The sequence below is a fragment of the Rattus rattus genome, chromosome 7 (genome assembly GCF_011064425.1).
Source record: "Rattus rattus isolate New Zealand chromosome 7, Rrattus_CSIRO_v1, whole genome shotgun sequence".
Taxonomy (NCBI): Eukaryota; Metazoa; Chordata; class Mammalia; order Rodentia; family Muridae; genus Rattus; species Rattus rattus.
The window spans coordinates 14,538,405-14,559,635 of NC_046160.1; the positions used below are offsets into that span (position 1 = coordinate 14,538,405).

At 40.6% G+C, this 21,231-nt stretch overlaps 1 protein-coding gene across 1 annotated transcript in view; it reads left to right on the plus strand.

Annotated features, from left to right (window-relative positions):
• The window catches only part of Strn (striatin), an 80,719-nt gene that overhangs the window by 43,410 nt on the left and 16,078 nt on the right, over window positions 1-21,231 (plus strand). The window contains exons 4-8 of the mRNA XM_032908894.1: window positions 4,718-4,796; window positions 7,922-8,089; window positions 9,302-9,437; window positions 15,326-15,461; window positions 19,628-19,738. Coding sequence (XP_032764785.1) covers window positions 4,718-4,796; window positions 7,922-8,089; window positions 9,302-9,437; window positions 15,326-15,461; window positions 19,628-19,738 — 630 coding nt within the window. The remainder of the gene's footprint in view (window positions 1-4,717; window positions 4,797-7,921; window positions 8,090-9,301; window positions 9,438-15,325; window positions 15,462-19,627; window positions 19,739-21,231) is intronic.

Sequence of the window (21,231 nt, forward strand, 5' to 3'; positions counted from 1 at the left end):
CTGTCTTGTTTTTGGGTGCTAATCACTTAGTGTCATGAGACCATTTTGTACCACCTTTTTTTTTTATTTTTTTATCTGCATCCTTTTTTAATTCACAGTTGTCTGCCTGTGTTCTAACACAGCAGAAGGTTCAGGTAGGGTGGGGTAGCATGGACTAGCCTCACTTAGCGCCTGTGTTGATGTTTGTTGTAATCTCTGTTGACCTCTAGTGTTTTTAATTTGGGTTTTCTATGTCTTTTACTTCAAGTCAGACTTCATTAATCCTGCTTATCTTTTAAAATATTAACTCAGTTCATTCATTCTTTGCATTTTTCCACTTCATTTATTTCTACTTTAGTTTTGATAATTTCTTTCCACCTATTGCTTTTGGGTTTGGTTTGTTCTTGTTTTATCACACCATAGAGGTACATTTTACAGTTATTTATCTAAGATCTCTTTTTCTTACTTTTTCATTTTTACATTGTGTATGTGTAGATGTTCGTGTGCATATGTGACAGGTTTCTGGGGAGCTCAGCAGAGGGTAATCATTAGGTCCCTGGAGCTGGAGGTACATGTCGTGTGAGCCATGATACACATGTTGAGACCTGAACTCAGGATCCTCTGCAAGAACAGTCCACACTCCTCACGTGGAGCCGCCACTCCAGCCCCTCTTTCTGCCCCCTTGTTTATGTTTGTAGATTCTTAGAGAAGTTCCCCTTTTAGGTTTGCTCTCATTTATTCCAGAGGCTTTGCATTGTTCTGTTTTCATGTCAGTTAATTCCACGAATGCTTTTCATTCTTTCTTGAATCCTTCATTGGTCTATTCATCATTCATTACTGTTGTATCCTATTTTGTTTTGGACAGTTTTGTTTAGTCAGAGTCTCAGTATATAGCCTCCACTGGCCTGGAACTCTCTCTGTAGACCAGGCAGGTCTCGTGCCCAAATATCTATCTGCCTCTGGGTCGCAGGGCCTCTGCCAGCACACCAAGCTCAATACTCACTGTGCTTTAATCTCTGTCACTTTGTGTGGTTTCCTATACTCTACTTTGCTGTTAATATCAAGCTTTATTCCGCTGTGGTCTGATATAATACATGCAGTTATTTCAATTTTTCTAAATTTGTTGAGATTTGCTTTGAGTCCCCTTACGTGTCTATTTTAGAGAAACTTCTATGACCTGTTGAGAAGAATGTATGTTCTATAGTGTTTGGGTAGAATATTCTGTAGGTATCTGTTAAGTCCATTTGGTATTTGGTGACATTTAGCTTTAATGTTTCTCTTCATCTTTTGTCTGGATGACCTGTCTGTAAAACTGGGCAATTGAAGTCACCTACTGCTACTTTGTTGTGGTTAATCTGTAGACCTTCTTTCCATCCATTCACTCTTTTTTTTTTTTTTAATGTTTATTTAGTGTATATTACAGACGGTTGTGAGCCACCATGTGGTTGCTGGGATTTGAACTCAGGACCTCTGGAAGAGCAATCAGTGCTCTTAACCTCCGAGCCATCTCTCCAGCCCCCCATCCATTCACTCTTAAGTGTTATCAGTCCTTGAGAGTGAGGTGTGTGTTTTGTAGACAACAGAAAGATGGATCTTGTTTTCTGATACAGTTGGTTCTAATTCAGTTATATCTTTTGACTAAGGATTTGAGGCCATTAACATGTGAATGTATTCCTGGAAGATGGATATTAATTGCTGTCATTTTGTTGATTTTTGTGGTATGTGGTAGTCTTACTTTGCATACCTGTCAGCTATCATCATTAATATTTTTATTATAGCCTTGGATGTTGTCTTAGGGTTTTACTGTTGTGAAGAGACACCATGACCAATGCAAGTCTTATAAAGGACAACATTTAATTGGGGCTGGCTTACAGGTTCAGGAGTTCTGTCTATTATCATCACGGCAGGAAGCATGGTGGCATGCAGGCAAACATGATGCTGGAGGAGTTGAGAGTTCTATGCCTTAACCCGAAGGCAACAGAAGGAGACAGTGTGTCACCCGGGGTGTAGATTGAGCATATGAGACCCCAAAGCCTGCCCCACGGTGACACACTTCCTTCAACAAGGCCACACCTACTCCAACAAGGCCACACCTCCTAATAGTACTGCTTCCTATGGCCAAGCGTTCAAACACATGAGCCTATAGGAGCCACATCTATTCAGACTGTCACACTGTCCCCTCCACCCCTATACTTGGTGTTTTAGCTGTAAGTTGGTGTCGGAGTTCTTCTCTGTACCTGCCTTTGTTCTGTGTGCTCTTTAGACCGGAATGGGCATCTGTTTGCTGGGATTTTATTGAAGATGTGTCACATGCCTTTGGCCTCCAATTCTTTTTCTTGTCTTATGTTCATAATTTATAGATTTGGTCTTCTTGTGGTGTCTTGACTATTCATTCTTCTTTTTTTAATTCTTTGATTGGAAGAGTCTGAGGGGCAGAGCTCAGGTGAGTTAGCCTCTTACTAGTCAGTGAGCAGCTGGAAAGGCTCAAAGACAGACGGTGGTCTGAGTGGTGTCTTGGGGTGTGCTCACCATCGGGTCCTGGAGGCGCAGTGCTTCATACTTCTTTTTCTTTTTCTTTTTTTTTCGGAGCTGGGGACCGAACCCAGGGCCTTGCGTTTGCTAGGCAAGCGCTCTACCACTGAGCTAAATCCCCAACCCCGTGCTTCATACTTCTTAAGAACCTAGAGTTCACAGAGTCTTCTAGACAGACAGACAGTAAGCCTCAGGTACTCTTCTGTCTTCTCACCTTCCTGGTGGTGGGATTATGAGTACAGACTGGCCTTTTTCATTTCTTCTTTTAAATTTTTAGTTTCTTAAATGTGAGTAATAGTATTTAATTCAAAGCTTCAAACCATGACCCTGTAAGTCAGGAAAAAAATATAAAAACAAAACAAAACAGGCACTTTTTCAAAAGACTATCATAGTTATATATTGTCTGTTTCAAAACAATGTTGTGGTAAAAATTGAAATTGCATGACCGCTCCGTGCTGGTCTCCTGGTACTCTCAGACCCAGGTGGTCGCTCCCTGGCTTAGTTCTGGCACCAGAGCGCCATATAGAACTAACCTTAATTTATCTCAGTGGCGGCTGGTTCCAGTGTGGCACCACACCACGTTAGCCTAGCTGTCTTCTCACCCCAGCGGTCTCTCCACTCCCATGGCTGGTCGCCCTGGCCAGCCTTGGCCAACCAGGAACTCTCTGGTCCCAGCTACCCAGTAAAATCATGACTCAACAAACTGTAACCCAACAACCAGATTTATGTGTTAAATTCTCAGTCTACAATACATCCACAGAATAAATTCACTGCCAGTTAATAAAGATAGAAAGCACCCACCTAGACAAGATGAAACTGACCTAGACCACCTGGATTGGAGTCATCCCTCTCCCTGTCTCCATCCTCCAGGTAGCTGGGGTGGATCTCTGTTGGCAAATTTATCTTAATCTAGGTGGGTGTTTATATCCTTACCAATTGGTTGTAAGTTCATTGTGAGGATGAATTGTGAATTGAGAATTTAACATGCAAATCTAATTGCTAAGTTACAAGTTTCTGGAACTTTGATTTTACCCAGCTAAACAGGACTGTGTGTGAAAGAAATGAGAAAAGAGAGACAGTTGGAGCGTGGGGACCTGGTTCTGTTGCCTGCGTGGAATGAGAACACGCAGGGCCCACAGAAGGAGGTAGGGTGTGTGTGTGTGTGTGTGTGTGTGTGTGTGTGTGTGTGTGTGTGTGTGTGTGTGTGTGTGTGCATGGGCCACCGGAACACATGGGGCCCCTGAAGGAGGTAGGGGTGTGTGTGTGTGTGTGTGTGTGTGTGTGTGTGTGTGTGTGTGTGTGTGTGTGTGTGTGTGTGTGTGTCTGGCATGGTAACTACCGCCTACCGGACCTCACAAGTGGAGAGGGTGCTAAGAGGGAGACAGCCAGGAGAGGTCTGGGTCTAGGGAACTGATAGCAAATGATCCTCATTAATTTTTACCACAACAGAATGTTTAACCACAGTATGTAAATTATACATATATAATATCTATACTTATTTTAATCGCCTGCCCCGTAAGTTTTACAGAGCAATGTAGGAGTTCACAGGTCTAGTTGCTGTGCATAAACAAACTTTATTAGGAGGCTGGAAGTTGGTTTAGCTGTTAATTTTGTTGGTTTTGACACAAGGTCTAATGTAGCCCCAGCTCGATGTCAGCTTTTGATCCTTCTCTCTCCCCCTCCTGAGTGTGGGGTACAGCGTTGTGCCACATGCCTGGCTCCATGCAGTGCTCGGGTAGAGTCCGTGGCCTGAAGCCTGCCAGGCAAGCAGTCTACCAACGGAGTTGTGCCAGCTGAGACACGTTCTTTACGTGTTCGTATCAGATTGCTGGGGCTTTCTGGTTTTTGTTTGTTTTGTTTTTTAACTACCATTTCTAGGTTTTATAGTATTTTTATGTGGTTCTCACTCTGTAACTTGATTCAATAGGACTTTGTCTTAGAGGAAACTTCTCAGGCTAGTGGAAATGGAGGAAAAGCTGTAGTCTTAGTTCTGGTGCTGTAAAGGGAATCAGGTGGAGATAGTTAATCATACAGAGTTTTGTTATCAAAACTGTCAAAAAACAACTCATATTGTCCTGAAACATACCTTTTAAAAGCTGCATTTTCCTATTCTTAACCTTATAAATGTTTATTGGACATTGTTTATGGACTGGGTTGTCCGAACATGTAAAATTAGTCAATTTCATGGTGATGTAATGTTCTCCAGATGAAGGCAATGAAACGGAGGTGCAGCCACAGCAGAACAGCCAGTTCATGTGGAAGCAAGGCCGGCAGCTCCTCAGACAGTAAGTACCCGTTAGGTCTCCCTCCCTGCGGGGTGAGATGCTTCACGCTGCAGTTTTCATGCTTCTCTTTGTCGTTTTAACTCCTGTTTCTCTTGTGTTGCCGCTGCGAGTGGTAGGTAAGTAGTAAGGTAGTTAAGCAGACACCTTAGTTGATTCACTCGTCACCTTGCATATTGAACACTTTCCCCTCTGTTGGAGTTTAGGAGCTAAAACACTTCTGTGTCATTATTTTCTTTTCATCAACTCTCTGAACAGACATTTTACTACGAGCCGGCAAGGACCCCAGCACACATTTCGTTACCAGCCTGTTCAGTACACCGAAGAGCTCTGAATCCCCAGATTCTGTATATACTAACATACGTTTTTCCCTAAATGCATAATTAGGACTCTACAGGGGTTCTGATGTCAACAGCAGACTAGACCTGTAGTCTTTTGGGGTGGGTTATTAGTAGTTTATTTCTAAGTTTTTCTAAGCATATTAATGCTGTCCATTCCTTTTAACTAGAGGAAGAGATTATTACGCTATCCCATACCTGTCTTTTGTCTAGAGCAGTGGTTCTCAACCTTCCTGATGCTGTGGCACTTTATTTTTAAAGATTTATTTATTTATTTTATTTGTATGATTACACTGTGGCTGTCTTCAGACACACCAGAAGAGGAGATCAGATCATATTACAAATAGCTGTGAGCCACCACGTGGGTGCTGGGAATTGAACTCAGGACCTCTGGAAGAGCAGTCAATGCTCCTAACTGCTGAACCATCTCCCCAACAGCTGTGACACTTTTAATACAGTTCCTTAGTTGTGGTGCCTTCCAACCAAAAATTATTTTTGTTGCTACTTCATAACTGTAATTTTGCTACTGTTATGAATTGTAATGTAAATATCTGATAAGCAGGATTTCTGATATGTGACTCCTATGAAAGGATTGTTCAATCCCCAGAGGGGTCTCGACTCATGGGTTGAGAATAGCTGATCTAGACAAAGTTAGAAAAGATTTAAACCATTAGGTGGATTTTTGTTTCTGTTCTCTCTTTAGTCTTAAGTACAACATGTGTTTCTCTTTAAAAGTTTATTTTTGGTAATCAGAGTTGAACCTAGGCCCTTAAGTGCCAAGCAAGTGCCTACTTCTTGTACCGACAGGACCTTGTTGTTCTCCTGTACCACACGGAACTTCTGTTTGCTGGTTTACTTACTTCTCTCTTGTGTGGTCTCACTAAATTAGCTAGGCTAGCCTTGAATTTGCAGTAGTCCTCCCTGAGCCTCCTCAGTAGCTTCCGTAGCAGGTGAGTGCCACCAGTCCTATGCATTTTCAGTTTACATGGCTGAGTGCTCTTAAAGTGCCGTAGGAGGCTACAGAGATGGCTAGACGGTTAAGAGCACTTTCCTGCTCTTGCAGAGAGGAACTGGGTTCAATTCCCAGCACCCACAGGGTGGCTCACAACCACCTGTAACTAATTCTGGTGATCTGACATCTGCTAGCCCAGGGGGGCAGTTAGACACACAAATGGAGCACAGACATACATGCATGCAGAGCACCTGTATATGTATAAGTTTTAAATGCTGACTGGTTTTTTGCTTTTGTTAATGAGAAGTGATTTCATAGTAAATAAAGGTGTTTTTTAAAAGTCATTGCAGACTTTTTGAAAAAGGTGTCATTTTATCAGTAGGCTATGCATCGGCCATTTAATAAGACTAACGTCGCATCTCTGGTAGAGCAGTTTAAAGCACATATATCTAATTTAATTTTGTTGCCAAAGCGAGGTACAAATCAAATATTAATTACTAAAAGTAGAAAAACGAGCTAGAGAAATGGCTCAGCAGATTCAAGCCTTAGCTGCTTTTTGCAGAGGACCTCGGTTTGGTTTCTAGGACCCACATGGTGACTATAACTATCTGACCACCATGGATATCAGGTAGTCACGTGGTGTGCACACACATGCATGCAAAACATTCATACCCATAAAATAAATAAGCCTAAATTTTTTAAGTGTTAGGACATCTTATTATAGTAGTCTTCAAAAATATCTGATTAAATTCAAGAAAGTGGGAATTTATAATTTCAGATATTTAAAAATAAGAGTAGACACTAAATGGGTTTGAAAAGTGAGCCCCTGATTTAATAAAACATCCTATCCCATTTGATTGCCTATCTTTGTGAGGTTTCTTTCAGCTCTAGTAACCATACAAATGAAGTCCTGAAGTAAGCAGGACTTACACTAGCTGCCTTGTCAACCTGTGCGTTCCTCGTTCCTTCAGTAGACCTCCTATATAAATAGCCGCATGTCATCATTGTGCCGTGACATCGCTGTCATTTCCTTTGTTCTGGTCCCACCACTACCACGCTTGGTCTATTAAAACAAATCATCGCCAGCATTTAACACCGGGGCTCCTGGGGATAGAGTGCTTTCTATATATCATGGGTGACATTAGGTCTTCTTGAGGAGAATAAAAACAAGTTTAAGAGAAAGTTGTGTATCAAGTAAGTGGCAGAATTGGGCTTGAGCCGTGGATGTCACTGGATGCTCTGTGCTCTTTTTCTGTGCCTCCAACTCTCTTGAACCACACAAATTCACATGCATTTGTATACCTCATGTCCCACTATTTAATTGTTAATTTTTGTTTTGGAATTTCTCAGGACAGAAACATCTCTTTTTAAATTGACTGTTATGAAAAAAAATGTTATCCTTTTCTGTGTCATGGAAAGAAACCGTTTACACTGCAACCATTCTCTGCAGATTTTAGTTAATGACACTTCACATAAGAAATGTTAAAACAACTGGAGCCATTATTCTAAAATAGCAATGGTAGAGTTTGGAGGAGAGTGTTCCATTCTTCCTAAAGCAAAAAAGTGCGCTCTGAAATACATTGAAGAACTGTTTCTTCTTAGGATAGATGAATAGTGTTATTGTACAATTCTTTGGTTTTTCTCTGTGACTGTAGAGGCTGGTACTGCAAGAGACAGCTCCATCTGCAGCTGGAATATTATTAACAAGTCTACTGACGTGCTACTGTTCTGTTAAGCCTTATGTAGTCAGTGAGTTTGAAGAAATACTTTTATTTACAGTTTAAATTTTACAATGCTAATTCCTGTGTGACTGAACTGTAAGGGTCCTCTTCGTGCAGGTATCTCCAGGAGGTCGGCTACACAGATACTATTCTAGATGTGAAGTCCAAGCGTGTGCGGGCATTGTTGGGCTTTTCAAGTGATGTCACTGACAGGGAGGATGACAAAAACCAGGACTCGGTGATAAATGGCACAGAGGCTGAAGTTAAAGAGACAGCAATGATTGGGTAAGCTATAACTTCAATTCTTACTGAATATTTTTGGTATACAGGATATTGAACTTTTACATGATGACTTTTAGTTAATTAAATGTTTTAAAAGTTTCATTTAGTTAGAAGGTCTTAAGATTATTTTAATTCAATAATATAATTTTTATTTAGGGTATTTTTATTTGCTTTAAGCTTAAGGATTTAACATAGATTTTAATATCTTGAAGCTCTATCAACCACTGTTAGAATCTCATAAAAGATGTTGAAATTAAATACAAATCTATAAGAAGGATATATTATTGATGAACCAGAGATCAGAAAGTAAATCTTTCCTTAATTGTATCTTTTATATCATGATGTTGTTACTCATCTTTCCTTTGATATAAAATATCTATTTTAAATATATGTATATGTAGATATATATACACACATACATATTGATTTAATAGACTAAGTATGACATTCAGAAGTTATTTGAACTATTCGAGTTTTGTTTCTGACCACATATCATTGACATAGACATGATTTTAATTAAACGTAACAAGCATAATTCAGTAAAGAGATTATTCTTTATTAGAAAAGTTGTCATTAAGTCTGATGTGTACTTTTTAAACTCATATTTAGTCTAAAAGAATTGTTTCAATTGAGCTCCATAAATTCCTTTTGAGGAAACATAGTTTTAGTTATTTGTAATATAAAACTATAGAATTAGGTAAAGGTTCAAAATAAGAATTTTATAAACAAATGCCCTTAGACCTTTTAAAAATGTAATATAATTCTCTTTAGCACAACATGTGCATGCTGTGAATAGCTGTATTTTCCCTTGTAAGTAAAGCCATTAGGTTTGTTACAGAGTTGTGGAAGCTTACATGAGAGGTCCAAGGAGGAATTGTGGAGAAGAAACATAGAGAAACAAGGCAGGGCTACTTAAAATGGGATTTTTTAAAGGGAACACATTAAGGTTAGCATGGAGGTCAGTCTGTGCAGAATGAGAAGGGGACTCTTTTGTCCATTAGAGATTGAGGGCTTAAGCACTCACCGTTCTGCCTTTTCAGTTAATGCACAGAACTGTAGTAGATGGGACTTGGTGTGGGTCATGGGATAGTTTAGGGATCCTATAATATGATCATATTGTAATACAAACATGAGGTGCAGAAATCTATCAACAGTTCATTTTTTTGGTGATGCTTTGAAGATTACCTGAGAATTATTGTACATATTTTAAACCAGAAAATCTGAGTTAACGGATTCTGCCTCCGTGCTGGACAATTTCAAATTCCTTGAAAATGCAGCTGCAGATTTCAGTGACGAAGACGAGGATGAGGACATTGATGGAAGAGAGAAAAGTGTCATTGATACTTCAACCGTGAGTTGTAGAACTCATTTCAGTTTCTAGGTGCCATAATGCATGCATTAGAAATCTGTGTCCTTAACATCTTGAAACCTTAAATCCCTTCCATGAATTTGGGGCAAGTAGGAAGTTTTCGTTACTGATTTTAACCTCAGTCGTGTTTTAGTAGAGCGTTTTCTCCACGGTTGCTTAGACTTTGTCAATGCATTAGTGAAGGCCGCTCTCAGTCGAGCTGCAGAGCATGCTGAACCCTGCAGGCTCTAACAGTGCTCCGGATTGTCTGCGAGGACAGTACACTGGCAGACACAGCATGGTGCCTGACGGTGGCTAGCAGCAGCTCCCAGACAGCTTCTGTCTCTCAGGAGAGCTGCAGTGCACTCCCTACAGAGTTTCAGACCTCTCCTTCACTTGTTTAGAAGTCTCTACTGTTCGGCCTTTAAGTGTACTGACTTTCCTACAAGTGTCTCCAAGTTAGTGTCTCTTCCTTCTCTAGTGTTTTCCCTCTCCTTTCTTCTTTCCTTCATTTCTCTCTCCTTTCCCTGCTTCCTTTTTCTCCTTTTTGAAGTAAGAAATGAAGACATGCTTAACTTTTGTTAAGCAAAGTCTGTGCATTTTGTCTTTTACTTAAGACTAGGAAGAAGGAAAGTTGAAATGTGAAGCAGAGGGATCCAGTGTCAGAGGCCATAGTTAAGGCTCATGCTGCATCACGTTTTTTTCTTTTTCTTTTTTGCAGAGGTGGGGGTTGAGAAAAGATCTCACCATGTAACTCTGACTGTCCTGGAACTCACTATGTAAACCAGGGTGGCCTCGAACTCAGAGATCTGCCTGCCTCTGCCTCCTGAGTGCTGGGATTAAAGTTGCCTGGCATAATTTTTCTTAATGTGTCTGGCACAATTTTATTAGTTTGTAAAGTGAAGACTATAATAAGTACCTCAGTTAAGCCCCTTCAAGCTCTTCCAGTTCTTTCTCTGATTCCTTCAACGGGGGTCCCGTTCTCAGTTTAGTGGTTTGCTGCTGGCATTCGCCTCTGTATTTGCTGTATTCTGGCTGTGTCTCTCAGGAGAGATCTACATCTGGCTCCTGTTGGCCTGCACTTCTTTGCTTCATCCATCTTATCTAATTGGGTGGCTGTATATGTATGGGCCACATGTGGGGTTCTGAATGGGTGTTCCTTCAGTCTCTGTTTTAATCTTTGCCTCTCTCTTCCCTGCCAAGGGTATTCTTTTTCCCCTTTTAAAGAAGGAGTGAAGCATTCGCATTTTGGTCATCCGTCTTGAGTTTCATGTGTTCTGTGCATCTAGTGTAATTCAAGCATTTGAGCTAATAGCCACTTATCAAAGAGTGCATACCATGTGTGTTTTTCTCAGGATGATATTTTCTAGTTCCATCCATTTGCCTATGAATTTCATAAAGTCATTGTTTTTGATAGCTGAATAATATTCCATTGTGTAGATGGTGGTACCATTTTCTTAACAGGATACTTTATTCATAGCCCAGTGGCAAATAACTCCTGTAAGTTCTTTATTGGTAATTATATCAGTTTAATGATTTTAAAAATCTATAAATTGGGCTGGAGAGATGGCTCAGTGGTTAAGAGCACCCGACTACTCTTCCAAAGGTCCTGAGTTCAATTCCCAGCAACCACATGGTGGCTCACAACCATCTGTAAAGAGATCCGATGCCCCCCTGAAGACAGCTACAGTGTACTTATATATAATAAATGAATAAATCTTTTAAAAAAAATCTATAAATTGATTATTAAAACTATGTTAAATGATCAGATCGGAAAATCTTAACAGCCCAACCATTTGGTTTCTTAGTGTTGTTTAACCATTTAATTTCTTTTTATGTAATTAAATTCATAGTATTGATAGCATTCCTGTTGATGGCACAGATTACAGGATATTATGAGTATGCATGGAACAGACTCACCTGTTCTCCACATTTAAGTACTGGGCTCTGGGAGCTCTTCTCCCTCATCTTCACCACATGCTTGGTATTGAATCCAAGGTCTGGTTAAATAAGCACATGCACCACCCCAGCCCGAGATGAAAAATAAATGGCTGGGTTTCTTAACAGTTTTGTTAAGTTTCACCTTGTATCACCTTAGATTTCACACCCAGCTGCAGCCTGATAGACGCATGCCAAAGGACTGTTAGAGTGCTAAGTGTGTAGAATGGCAGGCATGACTTGTCGCATGAATTCCGATCTACAGAGAAAATGGTTGAAATGTGTCCTGTTAAAAATGCTCATAGACATATGGAAAGGCTCTCAAATCAAAATGGGAAACTCAAGGTGAAGACTGATAAATTTTCATCCTATACAATTTGCTCTGTATAACTTTTCTACTGTGTAAGCAGAATCTTTTGTATTATAATCATTGCTATATAAATTTAGAAGAAACATATGATATATTCATTTATTATAAAAGCCATGTTAATGTAGAACCTTTTTGTTAAAATATATTATTATCTTTTTGCAAAAAAAAAAAATGCTCAGAACAAATAGCGTTTTTAAAACCTTGTTCTAAGACTAGGGTTGGTGGTGTATATCTTTAATCCCAGCACTTGGAAGCAGGAGGATATCTGTGGGATTGAGGTCATCCTGGTTCACACAGTGAACCAAGATTGTACAGAAAGACTTTGTCTCAAAAAAAAAAGTTGTTTTTGTTTTTTTGGGATTTTTTTGTTTTTTTAATAAAACGTTCATAGATCTAAACTAAGAGGATATGGCTACTGTTGGTTACATTTAGGCTGTTATATGCATGGTTTCTCCACAGCCACACCCTGTCCTTTTTTTTTCCTCCGACCTCAAAGTTTGCTTGTTCCTTGTGTTGCTGTCTAGAGCGGCAGCCTGTGGGTTGTGACCCTTTGGGAGTAGAATGACCCTTTCACAGAGGTCACACATATTCTGCATATCACATATTCACATCACAGTTTATAAATGTAGCAAAACTACAGTTATGAAGTATCAGTGAAATCTTTTTATGGTTGGGGGTCAGCACAGCACAAGGTCACAGTGTTAGGACGGTTGTGGTTCCACTGTGGTCTAGAACATTTCTGTCTTTTCTTCATCTTCTTCCCTAACTATTGCCACCAACGGATCGTTCCTGTCACCTCACATAGTTAGGATCTGAAGTTGTAGATGCATGAAATGCACCCTCTTCTGTGTGAAAGATAACTTCTGCTGAAGCATTTGCCTTCTTCAAGAACTTAGGAAAAAATGAAATTAAGAATCTTTAGGTGTGGTTTTAGTAACAGAGTCCTAGGCCCTTTTAAACTATCTTTTGGGGGGGGTAATTTCAAAGTTTTTTTTTCCTCACCCACTTGAAACTCCCTAGCCTATTAGCTCATATTTCTTTTAAAATCCTTTTAAATGTTTTTAGTTGAAATAGACTATAGACTATATCCCTTTCCCCTTCCCTTTCCTCCCTCCAGCCATTCCTAGCTACCCACTCTTGAAACCCTCCCATGTCCTCTCATTTAAAAGTCATTATTGTTAATGCATGCATGTTCGTCTGTATACATGTGACAGACACATATAAACACGACTTGCTGAGTCTGTTTTTGTTACGTGTGTATGGTTTCAGGGCTGACCATTCTGCCCTGAGCAGCCAGTAAGGGCTCCCCTCCCCCGCAGAGACTAGTTGCTGCAGCTCCTTATCTAGGAGTGGAACTCTGCAGAACGTCTCCTTTCGTGTTAACATGCTCATTGGCATTGCTGTTGCTCCGGTCTTGTTTGTAGCCATTTCTAGGACAGACGGTTGGGCGTGCCTTACCGTGGACTTTCTAAGTCCCTAGGATCCTACTTGCATATAATTCCCTACGATCCCACTCCTATTGCCGTATTCCCGAGCCATAGATGCAGGAACTGTGATATAGGTGATTGGTTGTCACTAAGCTCCCCTCCATTTGTTGATCTCCATTGCGTCTAATTGTAGTTTCTGTGATGATCTCCATCTGTCATTCTTCTCTCCTTAATTTCTTAAGTAGAAAATCTCCTGTGTGGGGAAGGAAAGTAGTACTATTATAAATTTTACCCCTAACTATTTACTGATCACATATTTCTTTTGCAACCACAGCTCTTCTTTTCTTTGGTGCCTAAGCTTAAGATCATAGGGTTTTGGTCTGTTTATTTAAAGTGCGAGACCCTTGATAGGTGGTGGGACTGTAATGACGGCAGTGGACCCCATGGCTGGCTCTTTTGTTGATGGTCACCTAGACATGAGTTTGCCCTGGCAGTTGCTTTTGTTACTTAATACCATGTTTAGTAATAACTAAAGCCCAGAATACTCTGAGACATTTAATTTGAGGTCCAGGTACTATTTCTGGCTTTCCCTTGTCCTTTTTGTCTGACAGTGAGGACACAGACTTTCCATCTTGTGATGGCTAGTGGTGGCCTTTCTGATTTCAGCTGGATTCCTATCCTAGGAGTAGGTGGTACATTTACCTGTGGAACTGTGAGGATAGGGCAGCCTGTGGATGCTTTGCCTGTTTGTCTGTGCACCACGTGTGTGCCTAGTGTCCATGGAGGTCAGAACAAGGCATTAGATCCCCTCCACCTGGAGGTGCAGACAGTTGTGAGCTGTGGTGTGGGACCTGGGGGATGAACTCAGGTCCTCTGGAACAACAGCTCAAACTCACCCCTGAGCCATCTCTCGGGACTGGTGCCAGTCTTCAGAGACATTGTTTTATACCTGAGTTTTGTTGCTCAGTCAAAACTAGAACAAGTTCTCAGGAAATGGCTTGTGAGTAATTAGAGAACCCATTTACTCTGGGTTCTCTGCTCAGATCCAGCCATGGTTCTTACGGGTTTGTTATGACGGTAAGTCATAATGGCCTGTGAGTAATTAGAGAAAAGAACCCATTTACTCTGGGTTCTCTGCTCGGAACCAGCCATGGTCTCACGGGTTTGTTATGACAGTAAGCTAAGAAGTTCTGTAAGCTTAACAGTGTTTCTTATGTTAGGGTAATACTCCAAGTAATCAGAATTAGAGAAATAAGCTTTTCCTGTTTAGTTTTTATATGCATAACAAAGACCCACAGAGAGCTAGGCATGTTGGGCTCAGCACTCACTAGCAAATTTACCTTTAAGAACTACAGGATTGGTGGCTCCACAGGTATTTTTAAATGTATAAAAGTGAGTCATAACAATTCATCTATTAAGCCTGAGTTATCTCACTCTACAATACCAATATTTTAGGGAGGGAAATTGAATTCGTGAGAGCCATTGACCTAGACACATGGTGCATGTTTCTCATCCCAGCATTTTGGAGTCAGAAACAGCTCAGCCTCAAGACTAGCAAGGGCTACATAGTAAGACAGGACATAAAATAGTTGTTAGAGAAACTGAGGAAAGTGGAGATAATGTAGGAGACCTGCGGGGTCTTTTGATTCCCGAGGCATTCATTTCTGATTCAGTTATAGATGTAGCTGGGCTTGTGAGGGTACGACATAGTTATATCGAGGTATTGTGGCTCTACTCTGGAAACAGTTCACTGTTTACAGAATGTGTTCTGTTTCAATCAGATCAGAGTCTGCAGACTGTACACATTGCATCTAAAAGACGTAAGATTTCACTGTTCTCATGACAAGAGTGCAACCTGTCTGTAGTTTAAGTACAAATCTTACTCATCCAGCAATATTTATATTCTTTTAGTTTAAATACACTATCATACCTTTGAACAAAGTTTAAATTACTGCTTTAAGATGTACTCTGCTCGTTTTTAAGAACACAATATGTCTGGCTGAGTTAGGTGGCGTAGTTCTTTAATACAGCCAGTATGTATGTTCTGAAAAATGGTTTCTTTGCTTACTCAGTTACAAAGGATCCAGTCTCTTTATTTAAATTAAATGCATAATATTTGTTTTTATTTTAGTTTGATGTTTTCCCTTCCCCATTAGATTGTTAGGAAAAAACCATTACCTGATACCAGTGAAGATCGAGACACAAAAGAAGCTCTGAAGGAGTTTGACTTCCTTGTCGCCTCAGAGGAAGGAGACAGCGAGTCCAGAAGTGCAGGCGACGGAACGGACTGGGGTAAGGGAGCACACTGGATCCAGTCAGGGGTCTGAATGAGTATAGGAACTAATGCTTCACCTGGAGGGCGGTGTCTAGGTCGTGTGAGTACCTGTAAGGAAGCTTGTATAGCTGTTTACTCCTCCTTAATGTGTAAGGAATGAAGTATGAAACAGTATTGAATTAAAACACGGGCTGTTTTGTCTTCTGTTTAGACAAGCAGAACCTGCTGATTTAGATTTTGGGAAGCTTGAGCATGACAATGTAGTGGAACACTTGCGTTTTCATAAATCTTACATCCTCTACATACATCACATTATGTTAGAGAACTGTAACTTTTGTATTCCATAGGATTTGACATATAGAGGCACAGTCGGGGAGTACAGATGGCTTTAAGAAGCTCTAAACAGCCAAAACTGTTAACAAGCATTGTGACCAACATTTGAAGGGAACTTCTGTGACAGATTATTCTAGTACTTAAAGAATCGAGATAAATCCTTCATAGACGGTCAGTTCTGCTGGGTGTGTGCATATGTATGTAGAGGAGAAAGGAGACGAGAAGGGACTGGCGTGTGCTCAGTTATTTGTAGAGAGGATGTAATGCTGCTGGCTACTGTAATGGTACCTTAGGTGTCCTCTGTACAGCTTCTTCATGTTCTCAAAGATGAGCCAGTCAGCTCGTGTGTGAAATACTCAGTATTTTGTTCATAAAGATTGCTATGAATGACACAAATACTATTTTATAGAATTGTTGACTGCTATTTAGATGTAGATGTACCTCATTATGAACTTTTTCCTGGCTTTTGTTCAGGCAGCTACTTGAAGGATTGATCTAGTACATTCAAGAGCTGGAACCAAGACTATAGTTCTACAACATGTGACTACTTATATCCAGCAAAATTGTACTTTATACTTTTAGCTACAGACGTTAGAAATACTAATTTAAGTCCTACTTTAAAATACATTTATTCTCTGAAGAAAAGAAATGAAAATGTTAAAGTTACAAACGGAAAAACCAAGGTGCTTTTTCCTTCCTGATTTACACTAAAGCTTTTCTTTCTTTACACTTACTGATCACTATAGCGAGTGGAAATGCTCTTTGGGCAAGCTCAGGAAACAGGCTGCCTCATACGTTTTAAATACAAGCCACAGAGTTTTTTAAAAACTTATGTCTGAAACTCTGTACAATGAACATCTTATTAATGATCACTTCATAAACATGCTTCTCTTACACTGTGTGTACCCCTGTAGCACAGGTCTGCATGAGGCAGTGATCTGACCCATTCTTTCTACTCAGGGTAAACTCCAGCTCCTCACCTACTCAAAATCTACTGTCATGGTAGAGGTGTTTGTGGATGCCCACTACAAGTCACCAGTCACTACTTTTTATTTGTATTGAAACCTCCCGTGAGAGAAGGGCACCGTAGTGCATCTGTTTGTACAGCCTCTGGATCTAGGCTCTGCTGTCTGTCCGTCTGTACAGCTTCTGGGTTGGGGCAGTGTTTTAGTGCTGGCTGGCCTTTGCCCAGCAGTGAATACTAATATTCTAGTGGGTTTTTATAGTTACCTTTAAGACCTTACCTTTAGGGACACAGTCAGGTACTTTTGCTGTTGCCTGTCCCCTTCCTTTTCTAAAGCAAAATCTAGAACTATTTCTGACAACTACAATAAGAAACACAACATGTATCTGAAGAGGGTTTTGTTTTTTTTTCCAAAACACCAAAATTTGAAAACCAAGTAGACAGTGCTATCGGTCTCTCTTCTGCTTTTTTCTGACTGAGCTTACTTATTTCCCAAGTACGGTAGTTGGGCTAGCATTGCACTGTGCCCCAGTGAGCTCTCTCGCTGAGAGATTCCATGTCGCTGAAGATGAGACTCTCTCATTGCTAGTCTCCTTGCAGGCATAGTTAGCCTGGCTTTTCTGCAAAGACAGCTAAATTCTGCCTGCCTTGTATAACTTTGTTCTCTTCAACCACAGAGCCACAGCCCAGTGCCACTTGGTGCACACCAGTATATGTACATTTAAGTTCAGTGTGCCTCGAAATAGATGGTGGTCGTGTGCTGGATCTGTTATGAGTGAGTGCATAGAAGTCTCAAAGTAGAATATCTGTTTGCCGGGAGCCTGGCCTTAAGTTTTATTAGATTTTTGTCTTTAGGTTTCTTTTCTTTTCTTTTACCAGTACAAGTGTCTTCCCTGCTTTATGTCTGTGTACCATGTGCATGCCTAGTGCCTGAGGAGACGAGAGGAGGGTGTCAGGCCCGGAGACTGGAGCTGTGGATCGTTATGGTCTGCCCATGTGGTGCATGGGTAAATCATGCACTTAGAGTAAAACTCAGGTCCTCCGCAAGAGCAGTCAGTGTTCTTAACCACTCTGAGCCATCACTCCAGCCCCTGCTCTTCTTTTATTTATTTTGTTTTTAAAAGAATTTTATAATTGCCAGGTGTGATGGTGCACAACTTTAATCCTAGAGCTTGGGAAGCAGAAGCAGGTGGATTTCTTGAGTTTGAGGCCAGATTGCTATATAGTGAGTTCTAGGACAGCTAAGACTGCATAGTAAGACCTGTCTCAAAATAAACTTTTAAAGATTTATAATTAAAATTCAAAGCACAGGATTGTGCGTAAGTTCAGGGAAGTAGATACTAAATCTTGTGAGGGTCGGCTGCTGGTTGGCTGGTTGATTGTACTGGGTCAAGAGCCTAGTGGTCTTGGAGCAGGTGAATTGACATTGTCTGTGACCTACCATCGCTGCTGCTGGTGCGAGTGCCTAGAGACTGGAATTATAAGTCTTTACGGCTACCAGGATGGCTTAGCAGGTGAAAGTGCCTGCTGCCAAGCCTGACAGCGCAGTCTGATCTTGGAGCCTCCCCAGGAGTTGTGCTCCAGCAAGTGTCATCTGACCACGCTGCTGTGTGCCACGTTCTCTCCTCTCTCTCTCTCTCTCTCTCTCTCTCTCTCTCTCTCTCTCTCTCTCTCTCTCTCTCCTCTGAATAAATAAAATAAACATTTTAAAAAAGACAGTAAAAATTAACATTTTCTGAAATTAGTCCTTCTGGTAGAATGTGATATTCCTACTACTGATAGATGTTATATCAGAGATCTAACAGACGCTTTTTGAAATTAGAGTAACTTAAATTGCTTTCAAAATAGATTTCTGTTTATTCTGATTTTTTCAGGTAATTCCAATGTTAATTCAATAAATATATTGATCAAGTGCTCTCCATGCACTGGGTCTTCCTGTAGGTGAAGAATCTTGCTCCTATGGTACTCAATGGTGGATCTAGCATTGTTCATAAAATGAGAACCACATGCTCAAAGCACAAGCCTCCCTTTTTTTCTTTCTATGCTTTTGATAACTTTCTTTTTTAAAAAGGTCTTTTTTAATAATAAAATATAATAATGTTAAACAGAAACTCATACATCTGAATTGGACAAGACAAATGAACAGAAGGAAAAGAACCCAAGAGAAGGCAGAATAGTCACAGACCTACTCTTGAACATTCGGGAATCCCACAGAAACACTAAGTGGAAGCCATAGTATATCCTCAGAGCACGTGGTGCAGACCCACGCAGGCCCTGCGCTTGCTGCCGACATCTCTGAGTCCATGTGAGCTTTGCTCATGCTGATTGGAGGACTTGTGTTTTCTTGCTGTTCTCCATGTCCTCTGGCTTTTACACTCTTTCCGCCTCCTCCTGTGAGTTCCCTAAGGGGAGGGATTTGACGGAGGCATCCCTCAGGGCTGAGTGTTCACGGTCTCTCACTCTGCACATCGTCTGGCTGTGGGTCTTGTTTGTTCCCGTCTGCTGCAGAAGAAGCTCCTCCGAGGATGATCTGCCTGGCCTGAGTGGCCTGTCTTAAACTCGGAAACACCATTAAGATGATTTTTAGTCTCTTAATAATAATCTTCTATCACTGTACCTGTGTGATAGGGAATTCACTGGCAATGCTGTAACATTCTCGGAGTTAAGGAAATACCAGGTTTACCTCTTCTGTCGTTTCAGTGGAGATGTTCTGTTAGTTAGGACACTGACTTGATCTTTGCTAAGTGTGCTTTGTGTGCCACATATGTGAGTATAAGCATGGCTTGTTTTAGTGAGTGATGTCATGAAGAAAATCAGTGTCTTCCACACACTGCCTTCGTATGTGATATTCTACTGAAGAAAGACTGTTTGTCTCACTCTGTTTAGAAAAGGAAGATCAGTGCCTGATGCCGGAGGCCTGGAATGTGGACCAGGGAGTGATCAGCAGACTGAAGGAGCAGTACAAAAAGGAGAGGAAGGGGAAGAAAGGGGTGAAGAGTAAGTGGGAACACTGTCTAAACACGTTCACCTCTGCATCTCCCATCTCGGTTCGCTGTCAGTGCTCTCCTAACGTTTCATTTCTGCTCCTCACCGTCTCTCAGGGGTTGAAATTAGTCGGCAGCTGTTTGACTGTGAACTTAAACAGAAGTCATATATGAATATGGGATTTTCACAGACATGGAAAGGTTTGGGAGAATATCAGCCGGTGCATTTGAACAGTGATGGGTTGGCTTCAGGACAGCCCACTCACAAAGATGTTTACTTCTGGTCGCAATATATAAATTTTACTTAACCCAGTTTGCTAGCAGTCACCAAAGTGATTGCTTATACTTTCAGATCTTGAGATGAGAAGAAGTTAATTTCTACCCCTGAGTAGTCTTGTGTGTTCCCAACACGGAGTTCATTTGCTCTCATCTGTATATGCCATACAGGGCACATGGTCAAACATTCAATTTAAAAGAGTCTGCTTTCTGATTAACTGTTTTGGCCACTTTAATTTATAGCAGTATTACCAACTAACTTTCTCCTCGTTTCGGTAAAGTGTATGCCACATCAGAAACAGAAGGCAAAATGAAATTTTAGCCCTGTGGATCATATAACTCATTATGCAAATGAAAAGTTTGTCAGTAGATCTAGTATGTATGTAAGGAAATGCAAATCCTATCAAAACCTTGATGGGAATAATATTAAGCAGCTTCTTAGGAACTGGGGGTGTAGCTCAGATGGTAAAGTGTTTCCCTAGCATGCATGCACAAAGCCCTGGCCTCATCTCTGAAGTGCATAAATTGGGTGTGCTGGCTCATGTCTGTAATCTCTGTACTCTGGAGGGAGAGGCTGTAGGACCAGGAGGTCAGGGTCAGAGTTAGCTATACGAGGAATTAGAGACCGTCCCAGGATATATGAGACCTTGTCTCAAAGCACCAAAACCATCTTTTTGGGAGAGTAAGATTAAGCCACCTTCTGTGCTTCTACTCCTTGACATGGTAAATAATGAGCTTTCCTTTTGATGGCAATAGGAATTTTGTCCTTTGAGATGTGAAAGAAGTATAAACGGATTAAAATCTAAACTTAGTGTGAAATGTATTTATAAATTGCAAAAGACTGGAAGGATAAAAATGCTGCATTCCCTTCTTGCTTTTTAATTGTGATAAAACATCCAGAGCAGTCTTTCCTTCAGACATTGGGTTACAATCTGGTAATTATTTTTAAGACATTTAAATACTAAAATCTCAGAATTTATAAATTCTGAATCGATGAATTCCGTGTCCGTTAGTGATGATAGCACAGGTTTAAGAATCACTGAGTGATAAGATTGTTTACTGTTACCTCAGAGTAGATCAAATCAGAGTGAGAAAGGTACCATTAAAGCAAGGCTGTTTCATTCCTTTATTCCAATGCACTAAACTCAAAGAGATATATTGAGACATGGATTGCTATGGCTTTTTAGGACTAAGTCAGAGCCAGTTAAACTAAAGTGTTGAGGAAAACTT